A 16151-nucleotide genomic window follows, 5' to 3' on the forward strand; every position below is an offset into this window, starting at 1 on the left:
CCTGCTGTTAGATGACAGTATGGATCCAAGCTACGTGTGACTTCCATTGATATCACTAGGAATGTGGAAAGGAACAGGAGCCTCACAAATATTGGGCAGCGATGAAATTTTCCACATTCAGTATACCTGAGACTGTTCAAGAGTGCTTTAGGAGCAGCATCTTTTTTTTTCCTTTTTGGGTCACACCCGGCATTGCACAGGGGTTACTTCTGGTTCATACACTCAAGAATTATTCCTGTCGGTGCTCGGGGTCCATATAGGATGCTGGGAATTGAACCTGGGTTGGCTGTGTGCAAGGCAAACGCCCTACCCGCTGTGCTATCACTCTAGCCCCAGGAGCAGCATCTTGATTGTGCTCAAAGTCCAAGCATTTGGGCTTTTTCTGGTACTACTACTGCAGGGACAGGGGGAAACCTTGTACAGATTAAGACCAATATCAATGTTTACATGTGGTCTCTGTTGACATCATAGTGGGAGTGAAGGTGGGGAGAGTCAAAGAGAGTACCTTTTTACCACCGGATGCTGGTGACCAACCAAGCTAATATCTGGCTCTCCAATTCCACCCCCCCCCTGCTGGTTTCCAATCAAGCATGTAAGTCTTTTACAAAACCATTCTGGACATGGGTATGGGGAGGTAAATGCTTTTTCCATGGTAATAATATGTCTTATTTGGCTATCCTTTCTTGAATGTTCGGCATGCTTTTCTTGGCACCCCCTGGTGTTCATATTATGAAATATTCCAATGCGTTGTTTGGAATATGTGGAATTAAAAAGAGAAACACTGAACTGGAGAGATAGTACAGGATCGGTGCTTGTCTGCAGGTGGCCCACCAGATGTGGCCCCAAAACAAAACAAAAGAAAACAGAACATAAAACCAGTTGAGCAGCTAGAGAGGTAGTACAGCGGTTTAAGCACTTGCCTTGCATATAGCTGATCCTGGTTCAATCCCTAGCATTCCATGTAGCACTGTCATCCTGTTGTTCATCAATTTGCTAGAGCGGGCACCAGTAATGTCCCCATTGTGAGACTTGTTTCTGTTTTTGGCATATCGAATACACCACAGGTAGCTTGCCAGGCCTCTGCCATGCAGGTAGGATACTCTTGATAGCTTGCCGGGCTCTCTCAGAGGGACGGAGGAATCAAACCGGGTCAGCTGCGTGCAAGCAAATGCCTTACCGACTGTGCTATCGCTCCAGTCCTAGCACTCCATATGGTCCCTTAAACACCATCAGGAGTGACCCCTGAGTACCACCATGTATGGTCCCTAATCAAACCAAAAAAACAATGATTTTACTCTCTGGAAATAAAAATTTCTTCTGGTTCATCTCTGTAGAATCAAAACTCCAGAGAAAAGATTAATTTGCATCCTTTCAGCCTGTTCTTTTCCCCTCCCAGGTAATAGCTTTCCCACTTTATTGTTTCAGTTCATCATGAAGAATTAGAATCTCAGTGTATCTTCCTTTCATATTCACAGTATACTTACCATTGAAAGTAGGTCCTCCAATGTGATCAGGTCCACACTAGAAATTACCTCAGTGTCTTTCATGTTCCCTCTATGTCACCTGGAACTATAAATATGTGAAGTGTTTGGTTATTAGTATAAACCTAAGAATTGCAAAGCACTAACAGAGAGTTGATTCACTGACTTTAGGCTGACTTCTGTATCAGAATAATGTGGAGATTTCCTGTGTTTGAACCATGAAACATTTGAGATAAATGAGCTTTTCAAAAGTGAAAAGCAGGAGTATATTGTTCAGATACTGTTGGCCTCTTTTGCTTCAAGCAGACCCACATTTATGCTATAACTTGTGGTTATTTTCTCTTTCTCTTCTTTGTTTGGATTATTCTCTCAGGTTTCTGTGCTCTCTTACTGAAGCGATAAGTGAGTTAAAGCTGTCTCTGTGAGACATGTATATCTTTCATGATTGAGTTTCAGTCATACAATGATCAAACACCCATCCCTCCACCAGTGTACATTTTCCATCGCCTGTGTCCTCAGTATCCCTCTGGACACCCCCTCCCCCCCAATCCACCCCCTGCCTCTATGGCAGGCATTTTCCTTTTTTAGTCTCTATTTTTGGCATTATGGTTTGCAGTACAGATACTGAGAGATTTAGGCCCATTCTTTTATGAGCTTCCTTCTCTACAGTCTCTTTCTTAACACATAACCATCTAAAAAAATGACAGTTTGAATCTAATTATGTAGGATTGAGATCTTTCTCGTGCGTACTGTTATATTCCTTTCCCACTTTTTGTAGCTAAATATCAAAGAAAATGATTTATAAAATTCCTGTGTCATTTGTATTTAATGGACTTGTAGCTGATATAGATTTTTATTTTGGTTTCTAAGATTTAGTTCTACCTTTTTGAAAAATATTTACTATACTCCAGTCACCTCTTAGCAAAATGGGATTATTTCATAACAAGTGTACATTAGTTATAAAACATCCTACCCTATTTCTATAGAGAGAAATTTTATGTAATGCAAGCTTAATATCGGGAAAGAGATATTGGTATGATTAAAAATGGGGATGTGAGGACTGGTTCATAGTACAGCTTATAGGGCACTTGTCTTGCATGCAGCCAACCCAGGTTTGATCCCCAGCATTACATATGTCCCCCAAGCTCTGCCACGAGTGTTCCCTGAGTGGAGAGCCAGGAGTAAGCCCTGAATAGTGCTGCGTCTGGCCCAAAAGCCAAACTAAGAGAGAGAAATGCTCCACAAATTTGATTGCAGTCACAGTATTTGCTTTTTCCAGGCATAGTCAAGAATATTAAAAATAAGGAAAATAGTAAGGTGGTAGTTTATGCTAAAACTAAACAAAGTAAGCTCTTCTTTTGGCCAAGTTTAGGGAACAAATAAATAGAAGTAGCAGCAGCTAATAGTTACTGAATGATTGCAGTGTGCCAGCTCTGTGTTTGGTATATGACTGTAATATATCATACATACATTAAGATAATCTTAAATAGTAATTGTTTATTTACGTTTTAACAATAAGGCTGAAAGAGGTTATGTTTTACTTAGGTTCTCACACCCGGTGTATTAGACAGTATTTGAACTCCCTTGGCATGTTGTTTAAACTAATGTTATTCTGTGTCAAGGCACTATCTTTTAAAGTAATTCTCTGGTTTCTCATAGAGTTAGCTTTATTTACCATGCTATTCATGCCCCAATGATCTGACTTCATTCCTCCTCAACAATTTAAAATCCATCATATACATTCTTATGACTTTTGTTCTGTTACTTTAACCAATAATATTTTTCCCATTTGGGAAACTTGCCCCATAATTTAGTGTTCAGACCAGGTGCCCGCTTTTCTATGAATACGGATGAGTGCATCTCCTGCGTCTCATCGCAGTCTGCAGATCCAGACTTCCTCCCCACTTTGCTGGAGGTTGAAGCCAAGGCCTCAAACATGCGAAGCATGTGCTCTGCCTCGGAGCAACACCCTGGCTACTTGAGTTCTTTATTTGAGTGGGTGGCCTTATATTCATTGATGTTCAGGGCTTACTCCTGGCTCTGCACTCAGGGACCACTCCTGGCGGGGCTCCAGGGGTTATATGGGTTGCTCGGAATCAAACCCCTTCCCCACTCCCATCGGACACATGCAAACCAAGCTCCCTATGCACTGTAGTATTGCTCCAGTCCCATCCCCGGTCCACCCTCCCTACCCATCTTTTTCTTTTAAAGAAATGGCCAAGTAACAGTTCTGTTTGAATAACAGTGCATTGTCAGGATAGAAAAAAAGTTCTGTCATTACTTCTGCTTGACTGTCTTACTGCACAGTTCTGTTTATAATATAATTGCCTTACTTATCTGTTTTTGACTACATCTCTATAGCCCATGCTACTGTTTTGAATATGAAAGTATTATTCTTCATCTCACAGGTTTATTTTGTGTGTGTGTTGTGTGTGTGTGTGTGTGTGTGTGTGTGCTGTTGTTGTTTTTTTATTTTAGAATGGAGAAGAGTTCCTGGGAAATTCATGAGAGGAGAATGAAGGAACAGTACTTTATGGCTATCTCAGACAAAGATCAGCAGCTCAGTCATCTGCAGAATATTATGAGGGAATTAAGAGCTTCTTCCTCCCATATCGATCCCCTTAAAGTACAATACCAAAGACAGGTAAATAGTTTCAATGTTGATTGCTGTTGAAAGGTAAACCAATATCCAGAAAACAGTTAACTTCCTATAAGCTAAGTGCCCATCTGCCACTATTATGCAAATTATCTTATGACTTCCTATCAGGTGGCTAAGGTTTTTAGGAGGAATTAAGAATGAACAATATAAAGAGAGAATTTCATCAGTTTTTGTTTCCTGGCAGATGTCCCCAGAGATAGCAGCTTCCCTCGATGGGCCACAAAACCTACTATATGAGACAGAACTTCTTAGAACCCAACTCAATGACAGCTTAAAGGAAATTCATCAGAAGGAATTAAAAATTCAGCAACTAAACAGCAAGGTGAGTGTTTCCTATTAGAGTAGTTTTCAATATCTTTTACTGGAAGAAGCTGAATAGAATAAGATTAGAATGCATTAAGCTTAGGCTCCAGCCTGGAGGGTAGAGAAGTTTTACCTTTCTCAGAGCCTGGCTTTTTCATGCATAATGGACACAAGCCACCTTCCTCCCTCCCGCCCGCCCTTTCTCCCCTCCCCTCCCCTCCCTTTCCCTTTCCCTTTCCCTTTCCCTTTCCCTTTCCCTTTCCCCTTCCCTTTCCCTTTCCCCTTCATCCCCCAGTGGGGCCGGAAGGTGCATGTCACTATTCTTGGAGGCTGTTCCAGGCTCTCTTCTTCGGGGGTTCTCCTAATGATGTTCTTCTAGTGACCATGCAGCCTCAGCTTGAAACCTCTGGCCCCTGTCCCTTGCAAAGCTTGTGCTCAACTCTTTGAGCAGCATGGGATTTTCAGGGGAACTCCAGAGCACCTCCTGCCCAGTTGCCCTTCCAGCTCATCAGTGTTTCCAGAAAGTTCTAGCTCTTGTAGGCTCTGTAATGCTGCTTTCCATAAACTAGATTCCATCTCATCTATACTGGCTATCCTAAATGTTACACTGTGAATTACTCTGGGCATTTGTTTTTCCAGAATGGTATTTGAACTGCAATTTAGGACTTAAGTAAACAATGAAATTATTTTAGTGGGTAGCAACCAGAATTACTTAATGCAAATATTTTATTTAAGAATTCAGAAAACAATTATCAATACAACATGGAATATTTTCAAATGTTCCATTTTCAAATGTCACAGCTACTTAATTAGTACCCAAATTAGAAATGAAGAAATCTGGAAGTACTTTGTATCCTCTTGTGTTCTCTACCAGCTTCTTAGGAGCTTCATCTAAACAGAATCTTTATCTCCCCTTTTTTGTTGGTTCATTTATTTTATAAGATTTATTTATGCTATTGTGTACAGTATGTACAGTGTGATTTGGTACACATATGCCCTAGTTTCTGTATCATATTGTCAAATGCGTTATTTGGAGCTAATCTGAAAGGTTTGGGGCTACTACAAATAGTAAAAATACTGGTTTTTAAAAATAAACCCACATAAAAGATCTTAAATATGTATGTAATAATATAACAAAGTATTTGAGAAACACTAGTTTCACTTGTATGTATGTATTGGGCTCTTCATGATAAAATTGTTTTCTTTATTTCACATACAACTTAAAGTATGATGACACTTCATTTGGTCACTGGCATTCTGGGAAAAAAGAGTTCTTCATTGAGAATTTGAGCTCTAAGAAAGACATCCACCTCTAGTGTCATTCATTAACTCATTCATCGAGGAAATAACTAGCATTTGCCTCCTATGGTCGTGGCAGTATTCTAGATATTGAAGGTGCAAAAAGACCTCTCATAGTTTGGTGATCTTAAAGACTCACTATAAATTGCTGCATACATCTACTACATGATTTGGGCAGGTCACTACTCATCTCTTTTTAGTCAGTTGTAAATAGAAACAGAAATCTTTCCTCTTCCTCTCTCAAATAAGGTATACTTTTCAGTGTGCTTTATGACTGAATGGATCTTCTGAAGTAAGAGTAATCCTGTTTTTCATTCTGTCTATGCTAACATTTTTGTTATACCATGTGAATTTTTAGAGGGGTTCCATGCCTGTTTGTGTTCAGGGTTTACTCCTTTATTCTCAAGGGTCTTTTCTGGTGGGGGTTGTGAGATTATATATGGTGCTAGGAATCGAACTTGGGTCACCCACTTACAAGGCAAATATGTTACCCACTATACTATGTCTCCACCCCTACAATGTGAATTCCTTATTCTGAGTTTCTTTTTGCATCAGATGCCCTTCCCATTCAGTTTTTTCTAGAAAACTGTCATGTTTTCTCTGAATATTGATTCAGCTTTTTTACATAATTATTAACCCTTAAAAGCATGCAGAAGAGAATACTCAAAATTGAAATGTGTTAGCAAGTGTGCGTTTCTTTCATGTAAGATATGTAGTCATAAGTAGGTACTTTGGAGAGACATCTCTGTAATTATGAATTTATCTGGCTAATAACAAAACTTAAACTGTGACAGCCTGTAAGTGAGGAATTAGATTTATAGTTCCAAGGAAACAAATTCAAATCTGTCAGTTCATATTTCATTCAATGCAGGAAAAAAATTGTTTTGAGTTTTGGGTTAAACCCAGTGGTATTCAGCGGTCATTCCTGGCTCTACACTTAGAATCATTCCTGGCATGCTTGGGGACTATATGGGATTTGGGGTATTGAACCTAGGTTGGTCACATGCAAGGGAAATATTCTGTTGCTGCACTATCTCTCCACACCCCCACTTGCCAATTTTTTTTTGACAAAAAACATTCACATAATGAAAAATGAATTGGACTGGTTTGTCAGGTAGTAAACATCCCCAGCACAGGTGTTTTTCGGGAAAAGTCAGCTGTTGTTCATGTCACAGAGGCTGCTTTGCATGACTGAGAAGTTTTTACTTACGAGACTCTTGCTCCCAATATAACATAGTCCTTTACATATACATAGACACATTGAGGTTTATCATATTTCTCCCTCCAATCTTTCAGTTAACATATTTATCAACAAAATTTCTGCTACTTACCTAAAGTTGCTTTTTTTTTTCTCAGTCAAACTCTTAGGCTCACATTGAAGGAACATAGGGTGATATCATTGCCATTATTGCATAGGTTTTGTGTAAAAAGTTAGAGCCTTAAAGCTAGGTACAGTTAATCCAAGCACTGCTTAAACAGTCCTGTGGGGTGGCATTTATACCTTCCTCTATTTCAGTTCTCTCAGCTACTCGAAGAGAAAAATACCCTTTCGATTCAGCTCTGCGATACCAGCCAGAGTCTTCGTGAGAATCAGCAACACTACAGTAATCTTTTTAATCACTGTGCAGTCTTAGAGAAACAGATTCAAGAGCTGCAAGTGGTAAGTAAAAAGATAAGAGGCAAAGAAATGTGTGTTAAAATGGAATGTTTTAAAAATTGAGTACAAATGATAAAGAGTACCATCAAAGAGGTTGATGTACTCAGCCAGGATATCAGGTGAAATGGAAGAAAGTGAGAACAAAAAGGTGTATGTTCACTGAGATAGAACAAAGTCTGAGGAAAAAGTCATGACATTAGGAGGAAAACTGAGTCAAGTGAGTGGGAGAAAGTTAGTGGGGGAAAAATTGAGGAAGTGGGCCAGGGAGATAGTATAGGGTGTGTACCTTACGTGTGGCAGACCCTGGATCAATCCAAAGCACCACTGCATGATCTCTCTTGATAGGTTGGCCTGTAATCATTGGGAGGGGACCCTGAGAAGGAACACTGCTTGGGAAACACCCTTGCCCCGCTCCCCCAACAAAAAGAAAAAGAAAAAAAGCAGTGAGCAACAATTATGATGAAAACTTCATAAGTTTTATGGTGAAATTTTAATTTTCTTCAAGAAATAGAAAACTCTAGAAGTGTAGACTTAGAGATAAATAAAGCTGGCAGAGCTGTTGCCAGTGGAGGAGAACATTTTCGGTGCTGGGGGAGACTGAGCTCACATGGAATAATGAGCAGATCCATCCTGCTAGGGAAGAGAAGATTCCTAGGTTAGAAGATGAGATTTAAATATGATAATGGGGAGCTAGAAAGGTAGGGTAGGGCACTTGACTTGCAACAGCCAATCTAGACTCGATTCCCAGCATCCCATATGACCTCCGAGCACCACGAGTAATTCCTGAGCATAGAACCAGGAATACCACCTGAGTATTGCCTGGTGTGGCTGCCAAACAAAAAAGAACCAAAGAGAAAAGGATAGGGGAACATGTAAAAAGAGAACAAGTGGCTTTGTACGTGGCTACCCAGTTTGATTTCCAGCACCACTCATGGCCCCCTGAGTACCACTGAGTGACCCCTGGGCACCAAGCCAGGAATAAGTACTGAGCACCACTGAGTATGACCCAGTATGTTGCTTTATCAATTATCAATAAAACAAGAGGTGAAAATCTAGGAGAAAATATAAAGGAATTTTATGTAGATCATTTTATTGGGGCACAAGATATTCACTTCTAAATGTGTACTTAAGGAAAGTTATAAATGGCTGTATTTTGCTCTGAAAATTCTCATTCTTCAACGAGTGAATTCTCATTTTCCTCGAATGTATATTAGCATATTGATGTGGCACTATAATCAATGTTAATTTAGTCACATTCAAGTGTGAACCACCAGTGGTATGCAAGAGCATCAATATGTTAAGCACCTTTATCGTTAAACAACTGAGTTTACTCATTTTCCAGGGGCCACTAAATATAGATGTTGCTCCAGGAGCTCCCCAAGAAAAAAATGGAGCTCACAGGAAGAGTGATCCTGAAGATCTGAGGGAGTCACAGCAAAGGTAAGGGAAGCAGCTCCTAACCTTGGAATGTCCAGAAATCAGTAGTCATCAGATTGAATGGGAGATCTGCTGTGGATTTAATATGTCTCTTATCTTATTGGCCACAGTGAGTTTAAGTGAAGGCATATATAATACAGTTTATATAATGTTTCTAAAGCAAAAAAGCAGTAGCACCAGTACATATAGCACTGGTCCTACGGAAGTCATATGAATAATACTTAGTTATTCTCCAAGAGCTTCTAAGGCATTTTCTGTAACTTTATTCAGTCTCTATAGCTGTGTTTTGTATATATTCCAGAATATATTTCAGAGATAGAGTGCTGAGGTTCCTTTTTTTTTTTTCTTTTTGGGTCACACCCAGAGATGCACGGGGTCACTCCTGGCTCTAAACTCAGGAATTACCCCTGGCAGTGGTCAGGGGACCATATGGGATGCTGGGACTTGAACCCAGGTCGGCTGCGTGTAAGGCAAACACCCTACCTGCTGTACTATCACTCCAGCCCCAGAGTTCGAGGTTCTGAGGGCCCTGGGTTTGGTGCTGGGGTAGGCACCTCAAAACCAAAAAACAACTTATATCTTGTCCTTTCTCATGCCCTTTTAAGGTTGTTGCAGTACTTGCTTTAAGAGGCTAACACAGAGGGTAAAATAAGTCTTCATAAAACCCAGAGAAGATGAACATTCCTCTCAGGATTATGTCTGGAGTCACAGTGGGAATATATACATATATAAACACATAAAATAAAAATATTTTTTGCATGTCCAGCGGTACAGTAGTTAAGACACATGCCTCACCTTTGGTAGTGCCTGGTTTGATTCCTGGTCCCAGTTGGTTTCCTGAACAACAAGGCCCCCATGCTACTTGGGGTGGTCCAGTGGCCCAGGAAATCCCTGGCATCTCAGGGCCCTCACAGTCTGGCACTGACCCTGTTGGTGAGAATAGCTCCTCCAATTGAAAAAAATGTTTGTATGAGATTTTGTAAATATATCTACTTTATAGCCTTATCAAAACCTTGACTTCTTTGTGTCAGTACCTGTGTGCTGCATCTCGTGGTGATGTTTGTTTTCCTTTAATCCGGAAGCTTGACTGAAACCCAGCAGCAGCTGTGTAGCACTAAACAGGAGATGAATGAATTGAGGAAACTGCTGGAAGAAGAACGAGACCAAAGAGTGGCTGCTGAGGCTGCCCTTTCCTTGGCTGAGGAGCAGCTCCAGAGGTAAAGGCAAGGGGTGGCAGTGTGCAGTTCTTCCTTCAGATCCTACTCCCCTACATTTCTTTCTTTTCTTAATTACAAAGTTATTTATCAACACCCTTCTCTTCATCAGTGCGTGCATTTCCCACCACTAGTATCCCCACTTTCCTTCCCCCCACCCCCTGCCCCAACCCCACAGTCTGCATCTAGAGCCTATGGCACGTACTTTCTCTCTATCTCTCTCTCTCTGTCTCTCTCTCTCTATCTCTTTCTGTCTGTCTCTCTCTGTCTCTCTCTTTCTGTCTCTCTCTCTCTCTGAAAGATGACTGGAGAGCCTCAGCCTCTCGAACCTCTTTGTCCTTCACAGGTTGGAGCACAGTGAGTGGGAGTCTGCCCGGACTCCTATCATCGGCTCCTGTGGAACTCAGGAGCAGGCACCATTAATAGATCTTACAAGCAACAGTTTCCAAAGGGTAAGAAGGGAAGAGGAGGACAAAAAACGAGCGTATTACTTTCAGACAGGTCTGACTGTGTTGGTATAGTGGGTTGAAGAACAGGAATATGAAAACCAGACACTGAGCAGCTAGTGGGTCTAAGAACGTAAAACTTAGACAAATCAGGGTAGAATTTGTCACTGACACTGAGAGAACTTTTTTTGTGGTTATGAAGGGAAATGGCACATCTATAGAGGAAGAAACTCTGACTTATGCATTTTTGTTCCAGACTCGGAGAAGTGCTGGATGGAAGCGGATCCTGCGTTCACTCATTCATTCCCGGACCCGAGTGCCCATGCTGGCAACCCTCTACTTCCTGATGATTCATGCCCTGCTCATTTTATGTATCACGGGCCATCTGTAAACAGTTCTCATCTTTTTGCTGTCTCTCCTCAGAACTTAGAGTGCCCCGCCTGGAGTAGTAGTTCCCACAGATGAGTCTTCCTGTTCCAGGTCATCTCCAACTCTCCGTGCAGAGTGTCTGCCAACACTAAGGCAGATGCAGGAATCAAACGTTAGAGCTGCAGAAATCAGCAAGTCTGCTTTCTTCTTCTATGCAGGAACTGAGGTCTTCTACGTAATCTGAAGACGTCATATAGTGGTTTGTTCAGAGTCTGTAGGGACCCAACCTCTGTCTGGTGAGAGATGCTTAGGAACGTCTGTCAAGCCAAGAAGATGGTTCCTATAAATCTAATAGTCTGAAGTCCAGAATCACTTTTTATTGACACTTTTTTAGCCTCATTTACCTTATTTTCTCCTGTCTCAGGGGAAGGTCACCCTGCCGTGAACAGAGTTCTGGGGAAGGTTCTCTCATGTGATTGCTGATTAGGTCTCTTGCAGTATACATGGGCGCTGACAAACTCCTGCTGGTATCTCTGTCCCTGCCTGGTCAGGCATAATTGGAGTCACCTTGTGGCCTTGGACTTTACGATTAAGCCCCACTGCATATACACTGATTGCTTTTGCACCAGGGTGTATTTAGTGCTCATGGTTTTTCTCTCGCTGAGAGGCAGGAAAAAACAGCTATCTATGAATAGGGGTGTTCATATTATTGTTATTCAGAAGACAAATTACTTAAATCCAGGCCTGAGTCTAAGTCCTGGATTTATTTCCATTTGTGCCTATTTCTTTCCTTCCTTCCCTTTTCCTGGTGGCTCTTTGTTGTTATTATTGTGTGCCATGCCTGCTCTCAACCACCCAAAGAAGAGAAAACTGCGGACTGACTGATAATACTCATTAGAGTATTTTTGTTCTGTGGTGACCAAATCTTGGTTATAGCAACCCAGGAACTTTCCTGAATAATTGTAAAGTAATAAAATTATTTTCAGAATGAAGTAGTGTTGTGTATATACTGTTTGTGTGTGTGTGTATATATATATAAACATTTACTATATTTGCAAATGGGGGGAAATAATATTGGGTTGGAGTAGCCAGGAATGAATAACAGATATGGTAAAAAACATGTACATTTCAATTTCTCCTGATCAACATCATAATGATACCTTCTAGTCCTGGCCACTAGATTTTAGGGGGTTGAAATTTTATCCTACTAGGGTACCAAACAAGCTGGGCCTTCAGCCATTCCAGTCTTCCAGGTTTATGCCTGAACCATGGAGAACTTCTATCTGATGTATATTAAAACAGGAGCAGAAGGGGAAAAGTAATAGGGTATAGCAGGATAGATATTTTATACTTCTATTAACAGGTTGCTGCCTGACAAAAGCTAATTCACTGTCTCAGGGTTCAATATATTAAACAAACAGAACTGACATCAAAGCCCACATTATTTCTAACTGCTTCAACAGGAATAAATTTAGCACATTTTCTAAGGAGAAATGGGACATGTAGGTATCATGTCTGATTAAATGTTACGGTTGTTCTAAAGAACTTTACCTAACTGGTGTGTTGTATTGAAACTGGTGATTCTTAATTTTGACTGAATTTTAAATGATTAAAAAGAATTTTTCTCTAATAAATTTACTCTTCCTTAAAATGGTTTGATTCTGCTATAATAAATAGTGTATATTATATATACATTACTCAAATATATACATGTGAGTGTGTGTGTATATGGGCTGGAGTGATAGCACAGTGGGTAGGGCGTTTGCCTTGCATGCCACCGACCTGGTTTCGATTCCTCCATCCCTCTCAGAGAGCTCGGCAAGCTACTGAGAGTATCCTGCCCACACACCAGAGCCTAGCAAGCTACCTGTGGCGTATTCGATATGGCAAAAACAGTAACAAGTCTCACAATGGAGATGTTACTGGTGCCTGCTTGAGCAAATCGATGAATAATGGGAGGACAGTGATACAGTGCTACATGCTAAGTGAAATAACTAAGGAAGTAAACTATTACTGACTGGTTTAGTGTGTGGAATATAAAGCCAATGGATTGACAAAAAGCAGCTAACTCCTAGTCTCAGTGAAAAATATGGTGGTTACTAGAGAGAAAGGAGTGGTAGAGAGTAGGAATGGCTTTGGGGTTTAGATGGTGAGATGGTACTGAAACTTTGGTGGGAGGTATGTTGAATCCTGTATACATATGAAGGTGTTAAGCTATACTTCTAAAATGCTGTAATGTGAACTGCTAACAAATCAATTTTTTTAAAAAGGAAAATAAGTATTTCATTAAGTAGGACAGATCAAGATGTTCTTCACACATAGACTCTAAATTGGAAATGAGCCATTAGTCTGTTGGAGAGGCTAGGTCATAAACAGTAAAAATATAACTCTCCCACCCAAATTATTCGTAGTTAAAAGAAAATGGCAGAGCCTGGCAGACTACCCGTGGCGTATTCGATATGCCAAAAACAGTAACAAGTCTCACAATGGAGATGTTGCTGGTGCCCGCTCGAGCAAATCAATGAACAACGAGAGGACAGGAAGTGATACAGTGCTTTATTTTGGTGGAGGAGGGGCGGGGTCCACACACACCCAGTGATGCTCAGAGATTAAGCTGGCTTTGCACTCAGGAATCTACTGGCATTGCTTGAGGGCCCATTTGGGATGCGGGGGATCAAACCTGGGTCAGTTGCATGGATGGCAAGCATCTACCCACTTTAAGATTTTTTTAATGGAATCATTGTGAGAAACAGTTACAGAGTTTTCATGATTGAGTTTCAGTCAATGTTCCAACACCCATCCGTCTAGCACTGTACATTTTCCACCACCAATATTCTCCATTCCCCATATCCCTCCATCCCTCCTGCCACCAACACCCCAGCCTGTCTCTATGGCAGGCACTCTCTCTCTCTCTCTCTCTCTCTCTCTCTCTCTCTCTCTCTCTCTCTCTCTCTCTCTCTCTCTCTCTCTCCCTCCCTCCCTCCCTTTCCCCCTCCTCTTCCCCCTCTCTCCTCTCCCCCCTCCTTTTGGGCTTTATGGTTTGCAATACAGATACTAGAGGCCATCATGTTTGATCCTTTGCCCACTTTCAGCACACATTCCCTCATCTGGAGCAATCCCATCTAAACATGTTTGTTGTAATGGTCCCTTCCCCATTCCAACTACCTTCTCCTCGAGTCCTGGAGGCAGACTCCAGCCACCATATACCATTTATCCTGATCCTTGTCTATTGGGTGTTAGTCTCATACTATATATACATACACATATATATACATACTATATATACATACACACACAACAAACGAGTGCAGTCATTCTATGTTTCTCCTCTTTCTGACTTATTTCACTCAGCATAATACTCTCCATGTCCATCCATTTATAAGCGAGTTTTATGACTTCATTTTTTTTCCTAACAGCTGCATAGTACTCCATTATGTAGATGTACCATAATTTGTTTTTTTTTTTCCTTTTTGGGTCACACCTGGCGATGCACAGGGGTTACTCCTGGCTCTGCGCTCATGAATTACTCCTGGCAGTGCTCAGGGGACCATATGGGATGCTGGGAATCAAACCCTGGTCCGCCACGTGCAAGGCAAATGCCCTCCCCCCTGTGCTATTGCTCCAGCCCCAATGTGCCATAGTTTTTTTAACCAGTCTGTTCTCAGACACTCAGGTTGTTTCCAGATTCTGCCTATTATAAACAGTGCTGCATTGAACATACAAGTAAAGATGTCATTTCTTTTCTATTTTTTTTTAATTTTGTTTTATTGAATCACCATGAAGAAAGTTACAAAGCTTTCAGGTTTAAGTCTCAGTCATACAATGATCAAACCCCTATCCCTTCACCAGTGCCCATGTTCCACCATCAAGAACCCCAGTATACCCCCCGCCCCCAACCCCACCTGTGTGGCTAATGATCTTCATTTTATTCTCTCTATACTTTGAATACATTCAATATTTCAACAGAAAACTCACTATTATTATTTGGAATTTTCCCCCAACAATCAAACCTGCTCAAAAGGCATCATATGATAGTTTGTTTTCCATTGCTGAGAATGAAGAATATATGAGCTCGTGGTCTCGTAGTTTTGGATTTCTGATATTTTAGTAATTAAGTCCAGAGAGATTTCTGCCAGAAGTCACCGAAAGAAAAGGCCAAGAGAGAAAAACCTCTCCCCTCCCAGGGCGACATGGGGTTGTGACTCAGTTCACAGTCTAGATGCATTTCTGTAAGAAGCCAGTGGGTGCCAAAAGTGGTTAGTAGGCCTCCGGGGTCATAGTCTTTTAGGAGCAGAGGAGCTGTTTTGTGTGCAGCAGCTCCGGATCTCGTCTGGGCCTAAAGATGTCATTTCTGCTATGTGTTTTTGCACCCTGGGGGGGGTATATTCCCAGAAATGGTTTTGCTGGAGAACTTTATAAGAAAAAACCTCCAATCTCATCAAAAAATGAAGAGAAGAAATGAACTGAACCCTCAAGAAATACAAATGGCCAAAAGGCATATAAAAAATTCTCTATATCACTAATCTTCAGGGAGATGCAAATCAAAACAATAATGAAATAGCACCTTACACCACAGAAACTGACACACATCAAAAAGAATAAGAACAACCAGTGCTCATGGATGTAGGGAGAAATGGACTCTTTGTCATTGGTGGGAATGCCAACTAGTCCAGCCTTTTTGGAAAAACATGGCCATTCCTCAAAACTAGAAATTGAACTCCTTTACAGATTATTTGTAAGGGAATTTTAAGAATTCGGTATGGGCTCAAGTAATTTAAAAAAGGGACTTAAAATGGGCTTTCTATGGATATCAAAGATAATATTTAAAAAGAAACTCATTACTACATTACCTATGGCACTTAAACTGCGTTTTCCTTATGGTTCTTTTTCAGTCAAGCTCTCCAAGTTCCTACACAATAGGTGCAATCTTACTTGTGTTATTAGCAATTGTGGACTATCTCCCTTGGGACCCCAGGCTATTCGAGGATTTGCTCTCGAAAATTACAGATTGCCTTCTTAGGCTGTGGGCAAAAGAACTTGTTAAAGCTCGTTCTTTTCTAAAGTACTCCATTAGAAGGTGATCTTTTGGTCCCCCTAACTTTCAGCACTCAGTTCAATTAAAAAAAAATGGTGGTCTGTTTTACTTCCCTTCAGTGGACAAAACAAGTACCCTGAGCAAGTCTGATGCAAAAGTAAAAATGGGGTAAACAAATGTTGAAGAGTAATTAAAAATATAAAGACGTTCCATTTTCTGGTAACCCCCGATTTCTTCAAACCTCATCTTAT

At 40.9% G+C, this 16151-nt stretch overlaps 1 protein-coding gene and 1 non-coding gene across 4 annotated transcripts in view; both read left to right on the plus strand.

The window, feature by feature from the left end:
* GOLGB1 (golgin B1) overlaps window positions 1-11857 on the plus strand; it is a 71870-nt gene extending 60013 nt beyond the window's left edge. For all 3 annotated transcript variants that reach the window (XM_055126063.1, XM_055126064.1, XM_055126065.1), the window contains 7 exons: window positions 3960-4125; window positions 4325-4462; window positions 7259-7402; window positions 8742-8839; window positions 9919-10053; window positions 10397-10502; window positions 10753-11857. In XM_055126063.1, the coding sequence (XP_054982038.1) occupies window positions 3960-4125; window positions 4325-4462; window positions 7259-7402; window positions 8742-8839; window positions 9919-10053; window positions 10397-10502; window positions 10753-10887 (922 nt within the window). In that variant the 3' untranslated portion in view covers window positions 10888-11857. The remainder of the gene's footprint in view (window positions 1-3959; window positions 4126-4324; window positions 4463-7258; window positions 7403-8741; window positions 8840-9918; window positions 10054-10396; window positions 10503-10752) is intronic.
* On the plus strand, window positions 9429-9549 carry LOC129403090 (small nucleolar RNA SNORA26). The gene has a single exon (XR_008629068.1). It is a non-coding gene; the product is annotated as a small nucleolar RNA SNORA26 (small nucleolar RNA).
* Window positions 11858-16151: the final 4294 nt, after the last annotated feature.

Source organism: Sorex araneus, chromosome 2 (assembly GCF_027595985.1).
Source record: "Sorex araneus isolate mSorAra2 chromosome 2, mSorAra2.pri, whole genome shotgun sequence".
Classification (NCBI taxonomy): Eukaryota; Metazoa; Chordata; class Mammalia; order Eulipotyphla; family Soricidae; genus Sorex; species Sorex araneus.